Genomic DNA, 13847 nt, shown 5'->3' on the forward strand with positions numbered 1-13847 from the left:
TTTAGCAGCATTTTCCTATTTATTCACCATTTAAAATATTTTTTTTTATTAATTTGTCAATAATATATCATAACATCAAGAATTATTTCGTAAAATATGCTCCCTGTTGTTTTTATGATTGTTTCATAGCAGGACTGTCAAACCGTGCGTCAATAAATTCTCTCATAGAATTAATGTCCATACAAAACAAATATCGGACGACGGGGGACACATCAAAGGAAAAACAAAATTGTTGTTTTTATTTAATTCTGAACACTTTCATATTTATTCACCTTTTAAACCTTCCCTGGACATCCACAAATAATTCAAGACCTAAATTTGCCAAATCGGTCCAGCCGTTCTCGAGTTTTAGCGAGACTAACGAACAGCAATTCATTTTTATATATATAGATTATCAACCCGTTTATCAATAAGTCGGTCTTAGGCTACCTGTCATTCATAGCTAACAAACGTTCTTCACGATATTTCAGTGTCTCAGAAAAACGTGAAATATGGGATCTATATTGTTTAACGGCCGTTTTCAATAAACTATCTATCCTTAGTTTAAGTTACTAGAGGTAAACAAATCTATCCTTTTACGCTTACTTACATTTCAATAACCTATCGACATAAAGCATATAACTATATTAGACATAACTATGGATATATAAGATAGATAATAGATAAGATTGGCAACAGCCGCAACAGCCGTATATAAGAGAGAAGTCATTCTTATAGCCTTATATTGGGACGAGTGAATTGAAATTTCGAAAAAGCTACCGTCCATTGACAGACTGCGTGTACGGATAAGGTGAGTTACCGTCGATAAGTTTATTGGAACAGAAAAGTTAACGATAGTTACGATTTTTATCTCAAGTAAGAAATAGACTGAATATTGGGAACGGCCGTAAACAGTGACAGCAATGTATCTGTAACTAGAGATACGTTATTGAAAACGGCCGTAAGACACGTGGAACCTTTCGTAGGCCTACCTAGCTACTTTAAAAAATGCTATTTAATACAATAAAAATCAACGAAATCTTATAGTTTATATATGGTAAATTCAGTAAATGAAAAGAAATATTTGCAGTGACGATTCAAAAGCGGTTAGTTTAAGCCTAATTGAATAAAGTTTATTTTACTTTGACTTTAAATATTAAAACAAATAAATTTTTAACATACCCCGCCCTGGAGCAAATCGTGAATTCTTTCATCTTGCTTTTCCGAGAACTAATATTGGTCTTCACTCTCCAGTGCAGCGCTCTATCAGATTATTTAATGAGCTGCTTAATAATAATTTTGACTTTATGTATATTCAAATTGATATATATTTTATATGAAGTTTAGGAACAGTATCTTAGGAGTATGAATGCTTGCAGATTCCAGATTTTTTTTTACTTACTGACACTTATCGTATTATTTTGGATAATTCACACTATATCTTTATAAATTAAAGCCTATGTGTTATTCTGATGTATAAGCTATATAATTGTAAAGTTTCATTAAAATCCATTCAGTACTTTTTACGTGAAAGAGTTACAAACAGCCATCCATAAATATTCATTTCTATTCTTACAAACGTTAAATATTAGTAGGATTGAAAAATTTACGAAATATCATATAGGCAATTAGACAGTGCCTACTTCATTATAAATTGAAATAACTATAGCACTAGTGTTAAAGTTGATTTAGTTTAATTTGGTTCCGTTATTTTATAACCATTCTTCTACTAAATACGCAGTCATAGTGTTTTCCTTACGCTAGATACTAAATACCTACGGCAAGCAATCTTTGCATTTTTCAAAGCTCAACTAAGACTAGTTAGATGCACAGTGCCCACCTTGCTAGAAAACCAATGCACGCCCCTGCGTAATAGTGTGAATATTCTAAGTTCTAGACGTATCTAAGTAATCTAAGATTCAACGTCAGTAACTCTTAGCTCACGTCTCATTGCTATTAGAACTCCATCCATAGTATCATCCCTGACTGTATAGTTACTATCGCTTCTGTATACATTATACCGTGCTAGTTCCAAGTCTCGTCTAGTATAGTCTACTATCCGAATGCAACCAAGTTTCAGTGAAGCATCATCATATTCATGACATAAGATCTTTCTAAAAAACAAGCCAGTCGTAGTGTTATAGAATTTTTATTCATTTTCAGCCGGAAGACATCCACTGCTGGACAAAGGCCTCCCCAAAAGATAGCCATGACGATCAGTCCTGCGCTGCCTTCATCCAACGTGGAATACGATGGACGTCGATCTTGACTAGATCGTCGGTCCATCTTGTGGGGGCCTACCAACACTACGTCTTCCGGTAGGTAGTCGCCATTCGAGGACTTTACCGCCCTGAAGACCATCTGTCCGTTGAGCTATGTGCCCCGCCCACTGCCATTTCAGTTTCGCAACAATCTGGGATATGTCGGTGAATTTGGATTATGGATCTCCAAAACAAATATATGAATGTTACCCCTTGTGACCTTGGCCATCATGAAGTGGGTGCAACAATCCATAGATTATAAATATTGTATGGGTAAGTAGCAGTAGCAGGTACCTAACAGGGTTTTAAAATAAGAAATAGAGCACCAGTAAACATTAATTTATTAATTAAAATGGCAACTATACACTTTAATAATAGTATCTTAAATATAACTGAGCAACTATTGGTACATAATATCACAATGTTATATCAAATTGTTAGTAGCTTGTATGTTATAATATGACAGAATTTGAAGAATGACATCGTGTGACGTGTCTGTCACACGTGCTGCGTGACAGAGCCAAAGAGGATGTAAGTACTACGTAATAAGAGGCGGCACTGCCTAAGTAAAAATTGAAATTTAGTTTAATATGAAACGTGCAGTAATTTGACGTAAGTTTGCAATAGTAGTAATTACAGTATCGCGATTGGCGACGAAGTATAATCCGGCTATGTTTGAAAGCGAACAGTTGCTTAAAACGTAGTAGATGTCGGCTATCTCCTTTTTTCACAACATTATTGCCACCATCAATCAATCTGTCAATGACTGCACGTTTCATACAATCGAGTGAATCGCTTTTTTATGTTTTTTTTTGTTATTGTTACAATATCTACTCTGATCAACACATCTTCAACCAGTTTTAAACGTAACAAAATAAAATCTCTAATAATTTAAATGTTTCCTTTGTGGTTTACGTTCTTATTTTCGCCAATGATTTCATAATAGGTAAGTACCTAATATTACAATTATTCACAAAACGTCAAAAAATTTAGGTATTCAGCGGCCCATTACCACTTTAAATTGATGTAGAACACAAACAATTAGCGGGGTTTAAACAATAATGCAAAAGGAGACAGTTAATTAGTGTAGGCAAATGTTAGTAACTGTCAAAATGTGTCCCAATTAGGACACTTTTGAGTCACACGATGCGCTCATTTCAATAACTATTCTGCTCCTTTTTATATATGAAACAACATTCATTTTCTTCGCAAGGAGTGACATTATTTTAAATTAGGGCAGACTTTATATTCTTTATCAAATATTAAGCAATTTAGCGCTTACGTTATCAGTTGAACTCTGCAAGTTTTTGAATTTGTACTATGAATAACAATAATACCTGCTTATATAATAATTATCAGCTAAGGAGTCTACAAGTAACATTGAGTGAACTTGTTGTCCGAACCAAACTTGTCTTATAAACCAGATTTCATGTTTCAATACCAATCCCTTTCATATAACTATTCTTATGTCTATCATTTGAATGTATGTCGATCATTTGAAACGAGGAGTATTTTTTTAATTCCTAATCCTTTGACTAATGATTTAAGTTACAGTCAATCTTGGTTATTTCACGAATAATCGTTAATCAACGCTAACAATAGAAAAAATAATTTATACGTAGGAATCCATAGCATGCACCTACCTTGGGAGTTGCGAGAGAATGAGATAGAAAACAGAGTTATCATACTGTGTTGTGTAAAGCCGGGTCTGCTGCGCCAAAATTTTTAACAAAACACTGTATCAAAACATGTCAAAAAAACATGTTAGCAAAACAGTCTGTCCGCTGCATCTGTTTTTGGTTTAATTCAAAAATGAGTTCCGACGAAGTGTATCCAGCTTTTTGTATTTATTTTTATGATCTAACAATGTAACATGCCAAAGTACCGGTCTTTCTGTTATCAGTTATATAAAAAGCAAAGTATTTTCTTTATTCCACTCCATCACAAACAAACCAAATAGAATTATCGCTAGCTACGAATTACGTTATCTATTTCTCCACGTTATCCAGAGATGGAATAAAACATCTGTTTTATTTAAGAAAACTTAAGCCACGCCCCTCATCTGTTTATAAAACATGTTTTTGTTTTAACAAACTCAAAAAACGGCGCAGCGGACGCGGCTATAGGTAAGTAAGTAATAAATCACTCGATACTAATAATAAGTTGAATAAATTTTTAACTTGTTTCCTATATTATTCAATTCTTATCCTAGTACTAAGTTAGTCTCATTATTTTGCAGTTCTCATTACTGAAGGCTTGTTTTCTAAATCGAACAATAAAAATATGATATCAAGTATTAAATATCTCATTTCTCAAGGAACTCTCACAGAAATTAGTAATGATGTTCAAACAATAAATAAACGATAATCCTAAAAGGAAAATAACACTGTAAGTGTACAAGTATTAAATATTAAAACGAAAATGGTCTAATAAGGCACAGATATAATATTAAGTAATCTCATATAGATATATATATGTCTATAGTTTTCAGTCTCGTCGGAAAGAAGACCAGTCTTGAAGTAAAAGATTCAAATACAATGGAAATTAGCTCCCCATGTCGTGGGTCAGTACATAGAATTATTTTTATATAATCCGCAGTAGAATGCATGTCGCACAATACTCTAAATGCCTTATCGTCAAATAAATAATATATTTTGTACAATAATAAAATAAAATATTCCTTTATAAATGTGAGTCTAACTGTGATATTAATCTGTTGTACAGACAACATCAGAATGTATTTCCTGTAACATTATTCACTACTCCATGCTCAACTAAACGAGCCATCTTACAAACCAGACAAGCAGCCTCAACATAACAAAACCAAGAACTGCCATCAGCAGTACTGAGAGGAGCCTCAGTTTAAGTTGTTTCCTCAGCCCCTGAGGCACCGTGTCCAAGGGATCCTTCAGTAGGTACACTCGGATTCCCCTCACGTGGTTGTAGAAGTAATGACTCCAGTCGAAGCCGGCCATCGAACACTTAAAAATGGTTTTGTCTGCGACGCCCATCTCTTTATATAACGATTGCATGTTGTTGTTGTAAAACTTCCACTGGCGTAAGGCGAAGTAGCCGATAACTCCCGAGAACTTTTGTATTTTCTTGTACGCCTGTTTCAACCTGATGGTAAAAATACACATTAATAAACATCAGCTCACAATTTTTATTGTAGAACAAATTGATTGAAATTTTGATCTAACATTCTTTGAAGAAAGAAAGAAAAACATTTATTTCAACACACACACAAATAACAAAATGAAGCAACTTAAAAATATTCAAATATAAACACGTGTGGTGTTTAAAAAAGGAGCCACTCAGCATGTGTTTCAACACAATTATTGTCATAAAAAAACTTGGATACATACATGGGCTTCTTTCCAATGATAACTAATACTGCGTCAATGATGTATGCTGGTATCCAGTGGAGGATGAAGCTGTAAATCGTGTAGAGGAAGGCGGAAGGAGTCAGGATCAGGAGGTAGCCCCAGATCGCCTGGATTGGAGGAACCTTCAGCCCGTACCCCTCGTTGAGTTTCATGTATTGTTCTGTGAATCAGATAATATATGTTTATGTTGATTAAGAAATAATAATTATATATTATAATTATTTTTATTTTATATGGAATAGGAGGACAAACGAGCGTACGGGTCACCTGGTGTTAAGTGATCACCGCCGCCCACATTCTCTTGCAACACCAGAGGAATCACAAGAGCATTGCCGGCCTTTAAGGTACGCGCTTTTTTTGAAGGTACCCATCTCGTTTATATTATTCTACTTATATTATTATTCGCTATAATTGAGATATTTTATATTATATTTGACTTTGTACAGGAGGATTTTGAAATTCCTTATAAATTGTTTCTGTTCGTAAATCCTCGACTGTTCGTAAATCATCATCAGCCGGCAGACGTCCACTGCTGGAAAAAGGCCTCCCCAAAGATTTCTACGACGATCGGTCCTGCGCTGCCCTCATTCAACGTACTCCGGCGATCTTGACCAGATCGTCGGTCCATCTTGTGGGGGGCCAACTATCTCTGCGTCTTCTTCGTATTCGAGGGCTTAACTGCCGCAACTGCCAACTTTCCGTCGAGCTATGTGCCCTGCCCACTGTCACTTCAGTTTCGCAGATCGTATATAGAATGATGTAAAAATGACATATGTTACCCCAGGTGACTGGAGACTCCACAGAGGACACACAGTTGTAGACGACGGGCACGGTGTCTTGCGGCGGTGCTTCGTGGTTGTCTCGATGGTCTCGCGCTGTCTTCCAGGCTACCGCGATGCAGGCGTTCACCACAACGTCTCCCGGCACCAGGTCGGCGATGTTCTTTTGGTTGCAGTTCAGCACGTGAAGCAGACCGACAGCAGAGCCCACCACCACCTGAAGATCAATAGATATATTCAACTTATCTTTATCACGAAGCTATTGTAGTAGTAGAAATTAATGTGAAGTGTTTCTCCAGGCAGTAATGCCACTACACCTATTTCTGTAGTAACATTATAACTAACTGTATGTGCAGTGTTAGTCCGGGACAGTACAGCCGCTGCACGTATTTCTGTAGTAGCATTATAACTAACTGAATGTGCAGTGTTAGTCCGGGACAGTACAGGCACTGCACGTATTTCTGCAGTAGCATTACAACTAACTGCATGTGTAGTGTTCGTACAAGGCAATACTGCCACTGCACCTATTTCTGTAATAGCATTATAACTAACTGAATGTGCAGTGTTAGTTCGGGGCAGTGCTGCCACTGCACCTATTGTTATTTTAAGTAACATTACAGGACACACAAGTCAAATTAGTCACTCACCCCGGTTGGTCCGTACACGTTGTCGATCCATCCAACAATGGGGTCATCCGCTGTCGCTATCACTGTAAGAAGAAAAACTCGGTATCAATGATCTGTGTATCTGTATAACTCGTGGTTCACTTAGACTCGGCACTCGCAAAGGTTATCACGGACATGTCTCACACATCGAGGTTACATCGAGGTACAAGGTACAGCAACAAGCAACACTTTAAATAAAATTATGTAATATGATATCTTTATATATATATTTCTTGTGTGCGTGTGTATCTCACTGAACTCCTCCTAGACGGCTGGACCGATTTTGATGAAATTTTTTGTGTGAGTTCAAGGGGATTTGAGGATGGCTTAGATTCACAATTGAACTACCTCCTAAGCGGCTGGACCGATTTTGATGAAGTTTTCGGTTGTTCCACTGAATTTGAGATTGGTGTCACCTACTTCACACATCCGACCGATATTTTAAAAACGGAGAGACATAAATAAAGCAATACATATTGCGATCGAATTTTTTTTTAAGCTTCCTCTTTGAGAAGCGTCTTTACGGTGAAACAATGATAGCTTTGAATGATATTCATGATAGCTACCTATTTATTTCCTATATACAAAGTAGGTTTGACTATGTCGTGGTCTTCCAGCGCATATATATCTGCATCTAGGTAAAGAAGTCAACCCTAATTTCGCTAGAAGAGGTAAGAGTCACGCGATAGAAAGAGAGGCAACTTCTACGTGAATAAAAATGTAGGTTAGTGGCGCTGTGCGATCTGAATTACACCTTATTGTATGACTGCAAGAGTCCTTAATTCTTTAATTGATTTTGCGGAGCAAGACTTCCGTACTTGTACTTTTATATATTCTTTGCTAGCCATATTGTATGTATGTATGTATTATATTCGATATTGAGTTGAGTCTACTGAACCTCCAAAATGACACGTCCTATAGGATGTATACCAGCTAAGTATAGTTAGAAAAACAGTCACTTAAATACAGTTAAAATAAATGTTAAATAAAGCTGGTTACCTATGGAGGGCCGGAACAGGGCCACAGGTAGTCCTCTGGAATATTTGAGGACCACGTCCTCCGCAGCAGCCTTCGTGAACGCGTACGTGTTGGGATAGTCCCCCAGGAGCCTGCATCATACACCATGTTGTACATCATTATTATACTCTGTTATGCTGTCCTGCAGCAGGTGTCGCTCCATTATAATGTAAAACAATATTTTCAACCCATTATCAATAACATTATTTACGCATTATAATTAAAAATATTCTTTTTCATAATATTAAATTACGTCGTCGATGCTTTGATCTCAAATTAATAAACATTATTCTTTGATATAAGTTTATGATTTTATTGTAATTATAAATATTACTTATGTTAATTGTTATGTGATGGACTAGCAATAATGAAGTTAATAATTTATTAGATACTTAATTTAGTCAATTCAGTTCATTATTTAAATCATAATGTTACATATTATAAAGTACAACACAAGTATAAGACAACTAATAAAAATGTCAAATCCGTTATACATTCCAACACTCATACTCAAAAGACGCAGTCCCTGACTCATGGAAGTTAGCCCTTGTCCATCTGATCCAAGAAAGGAGACAGTTCGGAGCCGGCGAACTACAGCCTTTAGCTATTACTTCCCTGCTCTCCAAAATCATGGAGAGCATAATTAACCGCCAACTCTTGGTATACCTATAGAGTCATTAGTTGATCAACAACCGACAGTACGGCTTTCGCAATGGTATACCTAACATAAAGATGGGCAGCAGCTATCGAAAGCAAGTTAGAAGTACTGACAGTTAGCCTAGATACAGCGAAAGCCTTTGATGTTTTCCCCTAGCTTCACTGGGCGCAGTATACAGGTCGTTGTCGACGGTTATAGCTCAAACCCGAAGCCCGTGAAAGCCGGAGTGCCCCAAGGCTGTGTGCTATGTCCTACGCTGTTTCTTCTGCATATCAATAATATGTTGAACACATGCAATATACATTGCTATACAGACGACAGCACTGGTGATGCTGTCTACACGGGCAATGCTGGTCTGCTCAGAAAAACTTCGACCAGTGCCGGAAGAAACTTGTGTCTTCTATCGAGTCCAAATTGGCTTCGAAGAAACTGGGCGCTATAAATAGAGCACGGCAATACTTCAAGCCGTCCCACATTCTAACGACTCACAAAACGCAGGTCCGGCCACATATGGAGTATTGCATCTCTGGAATGGCGCAGCTCAGTATCAGCTCGAGTCATTTGATCGCGTGCAATGCAAAACAGCGAACGAATTGTGAACGGCTAGATCTCGTGGCATTGCGTAGAGACGTCGATCATTGTGTGTCTTCTTCATTTATCACGGCGAGCGTTCCGAGTTTCCAGACCTCGATGACCTTTATCTCAGCTCAATGGTACTTCTTTCAACAACTTCTGGTTTGGGAATACAGCACAAGTGACTATCAACCTGACTGGCGCGTCCTGTATGACCTGTAGCCCAGTTTTCTTACTTACTAGTAAAAATATATGGCTTATAGAGTGTATCTGTATATGTATTGTGTATTATACCTATAATAAAGTACTGACCCCGGTGTAATATCGGCAATAACTTTGTCATCCATATTCTCCACCAGGTCGATCAACTTGTCTCCGTCCAGGGTGGTGTCGTAGAACACCTCGTCTATCTCACTTCTGGTGCAGTGACTGAAAGTTTATTTATATATTATTAAAATATGTTTATTCAAACAAAACAACAACTTGTAACTTTATTTACACTACTATGATTACATAAAATTAAAACTATAACTACGAGGAAGAGCGTACCAAGAATACTGGCAGCATTTCCACGTTGGATAGCTAGGCTGATCCGTTGACCAAAATAGCTGCCAGCGCTTGGGTTGCCGCTTTCTTTTTCCTCGCGTCTTTCATTCTCCGCGCGTCCGGGATAATTTTATTGAAATATAATGTAACATTACAGATGAAATCTAAGGCATTACAAAGATACTATACGTAAGAAAGAAAACAATCAAAATTATTATAAACCTAGGTATCTTATTTTATAGAGCTTACAGGCATCATAATCTCAAATCTTTTCTTACATTCTTCGACCAAAAATCCCATCGAGCTGGCAAATTAATCAGACTGTGAAGCTACCTCAAGTACAGAGTTTAGAAGACAGATGGCTCTTTTTACAGGCGTGCTTATGCGCTTGAGTGCGTGCAGGCGGCTGCGCTAATAGTGCGTGTCGCCGCGAGCGTACGTAAGAGGTCGGTACAAAAAAAATACAGGTTGCACTCCGGGAGTGTGGGCAGGAGTAAAAACTTGAACATTAACGTTGTGCATATTTGAATATTTTGGTATGGTTATGGAATAGTTTCACATGAATTGCTTTATTTACCTGTAACTAGCCGAGTAAGTCAAGATGCATTATGCAAACTAAATCTCGTTACCTGTATGCAGTGGAGACATGGACGTAGGCCTTCAGCTTGGTGCAGGCCCTCGCCAGCATCAGCATCCCTTTGGAGGCTCTCACGTTGATGTTGACGGCAGACTTCAAGTTTTCATCGAATCTCACAGTCGCTGCACCGTGGAAGATGAATTCCACCTAGACCCACAAAATATTTATGTAATGATGATGCACAAGATAAGAGAGTGCCGATTAGAATTTTTGGGTTTATCAAAAATCCTGAGCGGCACTACATTTATATGGACAAGGCATATCAATGACCATCAGCTGAACGTCCTGCTCGTCTCATCCCTTAATGTAATAAAAAATACAAAACAACACATTGTACATATTTATGTAACCGATGCAAAGATCAATGAAAAATCTTCTGTATGTCTGTTTGTTAGTATACACTAATGTAAGAAACGGCTATGTCGTTGAATGCTGCTCTCACTAATGTATGATGTATACGCACCATGGTATATCGCCAACCACAGATTCCATGATGACCTTAACATGAAAACAGTTAAGCAAAAATAACGGAAAAAATGAAAGCCACCTCCTGAGTGTCACCATAATAAGAAGGCTAAAACGGAAAATCCCACAGGATCTTCTACTGAGACCGATTGTAATGAAGCGGACTTGTCAATGGACGAGTATCGCACAAGTCTGACATAAATTCATGACCTATTGATGAATGTCGTCTTAGACAGGTATTGCAAAAAATCATTAATTAAGAAAAAAACATATGGAGCTATAGAGTCTCAATATATTCCTAACATTATCGGAAGTAAAATGGCAAAACGCGTTCCTCTCGAAATTTCCAACTCTTCCCGAGAGTTGATGAAAGTGGAACAGCAGCTCAATCACGAGGTGCATACAGGTCGTCGACGACGAATGTTGATACCCGTGCTCGAACCTGAAGCCCGTGAACGCTAGAGATCCCCAAGACTGTATGCTATCTCCTACACATCATTTTATTTGATTTGTTGGACACCTCATGTTGAAGGTTCTTTCCGGTGATAGTACTGGAAATACCGTATGCACGGGCTATGCAGATCTTTAGGGAAATCGCCGACCAGTGCTTGTACCGGTAGGAACTTGTATTTATCAAGTGGGAAAGGGGTAAAATATTACCCCAGAAGACTCAAGTCTGCGCGTTAATCACTATAGAACTCTCATTTTGTCGTATCACCGCTCTTCGACAATATGCGATGCCAATGCTGCTGCAGCTATCTGGAAGGCACAGCCAAATTGGCTACGACGAAGCTGGGTGTCATAAAAAGAACACAGCAATACTTTAAACTGGCCCACATTCTAGCGCTCTATGGTCCGGCCACATATGGAGTATCGCTGTCGTCTCTGATGTGGAACACCGCAGTTTCCGCACCCTAGTATCAGTAATTTGAACGCGTGCAACACGGGGCTGCTCGAATTGTCGAAGAAATGGTGCTCTGTAAAGGGCTAGATCACTTGGCGTTGCGTAGAGTGTGTCGCTTCATTGTGTGTCTTTTACTGCATCTAAAATGGGGAGTGTTTCCAAAAGCTGTTGCACTTTCCATCGAACATCACCGGTGCACGACACGACACAATAATTCATATCATCCCCACCATCTGGATGTTTTGCGTGCCCCTACAATGCAGTTTTCAAGGAACTTTCTGCTACTTTGTACGGTGCTTCCGTGACGATACAAAAGCGCGTACATGCACTGCAGGTTACCAAGATCTGCGGTGATCACCTATGGTCGAGAGACGCTGGCTTGTCTCGTTTGTTAACTCTTGTCCGTGACTTGTTGGGAGCCCAAATTACACGTTGTATGAGGCGGTGCTTATGACGCGAAACGAATATCGAATTAATTGATTTGTTGTAGTTTAAAATACATACCTACACATTTATTTAGTTGGATGTAAAACATAATAACATTATTTATTTAAATTTGAATTTGACAACTGACCTCATTAATGATCTTCTGTCGATCCACATCAGAAATTCCAAGATCCAACAAACTTATCTCGCCTTCTATGACTTGTATCTTCTCTGTGAAGTCAGGATTCACTTTCTTCAGTTTGTGGTAGAGCTGGAAAAAACATGATATGAATTAATTACAAGTCGAATCAGTAGCTACGTACTATATTTAGATGATTTTGTAACGATAAATAACCATAAATACTGCTACAGTTAAAAATAAAAAAAATATGACATTTGAATTTGGAATCTGTAATTTTTATATTATTGTTCATTGAGTTTTCTCTTTTTGGCGCCAATACATTGTACAATATTTTGCGATATTAAAATGGGGTGGGGTGATAAAGAGAACCGAATCGCTGTGATTGAAATACACAAATGGAGCCAAATGGAATTTTTTAAACTTATACATACGCTTGGTATTAGTAAAATATTCGTGTACCAGGCTATTAATAGATACAATGACAGAAAAGATCTGGCCGTCCACGAAGAGTTCGTACGAAATAGGTGGTCATAGCAGTTAAGGGAAAGAATTCGAAGAAATCCTGTCCGAAAGCAAAACAATTTATCTCTAGAACTATTATTGTAACTAGAACCATATCGCGTATTTTAAAAGATGACTTAGGACTTGCAGCCTCAAAGAGACGTAGTGGTCATTCTTTTACTAATAATTTAAAAAAGAATAGAGTTGTAAAATCGAAACAACTACTGAAGCGGTATGCAAAGGTAGGTCACAGAAAAATTATGTTTACGGATGAGAATTTTTTTACAACTGAGCAACATTTTAACAAACAAAATGACCGTATTTACGCTCAAAGCTCTAAGGAAGTTTCCCAATAAGTCCACGAATTAATTCATAACTTTACAACTAATAATGGACGGCTAACAGAGTGCCCAGTGAGATCAGTGAATGTCGTCCGCACACATTAGGTCCGGCCACATATGGAGTATTGCTGTCATCTCTGGTCTGGTGCACCCCAGTATCATCTCAGTGCTCTGTGAACGGCTGGATCACTTGGCGTTGCGTAGAGACGTCGCTTCATTGTGTTTCTTCTACCGCATTTATCACGGGGAGTGTTCCGAAAAGCTGTTGTTAAGTGTCTCGTAGTGAGCGTGCTTGTTACCTTCTATGGAGGGTAGATAGAGGCAAGGAGTATCGTCTCTTAACGTAGAAAAGTTGAAAAAATGCCCAGCGTATGTAGTAAATAAAAGTTCAAAAAGCTATAGCAATGGCCTTGGTGTAGGCACAGGGTATGGTATGAAGTATGGTGAATGTAGCAATTGTAAACGAATTGAAGTATAATATATGCTGAGTTATAAATTTAATATTATTGTCGACTAAAGTAGTTAAAAACTGAAAATTTCAACAACGTACGTTGTACAAAATAATGT

General features: G+C 37.8%; 2 protein-coding genes across 2 annotated transcripts in view; both read right to left on the bottom strand.

Annotated features, from left to right (window-relative positions):
- LOC126974656 (putative fatty acyl-CoA reductase CG5065) overlaps positions 1 to 13847 on the bottom strand; it is a 467988-nt gene that overhangs the window by 132266 nt on the left and 321875 nt on the right. The window lies entirely within an intron of this gene.
- Positions 2565 to 13847, bottom strand: part of LOC126974655 (fatty acyl-CoA reductase wat-like) — a 72546-nt gene continuing 61263 nt past the window's right edge. The window contains exons 4-11 of the mRNA XM_050822196.1: positions 12445 to 12567; positions 10494 to 10648; positions 9631 to 9747; positions 8070 to 8179; positions 7053 to 7114; positions 6406 to 6622; positions 5606 to 5786; positions 2565 to 5360 (exon numbers count right to left, since the gene is read on the bottom strand). Of these exons, the coding sequence (XP_050678153.1) occupies positions 5015 to 5360; positions 5606 to 5786; positions 6406 to 6622; positions 7053 to 7114; positions 8070 to 8179; positions 9631 to 9747; positions 10494 to 10648; positions 12445 to 12567 (1311 nt within the window). The 3' untranslated portion in view covers positions 2565 to 5014. The remainder of the gene's footprint in view (positions 5361 to 5605; positions 5787 to 6405; positions 6623 to 7052; positions 7115 to 8069; positions 8180 to 9630; positions 9748 to 10493; positions 10649 to 12444; positions 12568 to 13847) is intronic.

This window comes from Leptidea sinapis, chromosome 33, assembly GCF_905404315.1.
Source record: "Leptidea sinapis chromosome 33, ilLepSina1.1, whole genome shotgun sequence".
Classification (NCBI taxonomy): domain Eukaryota; kingdom Metazoa; phylum Arthropoda; class Insecta; order Lepidoptera; family Pieridae; genus Leptidea; species Leptidea sinapis.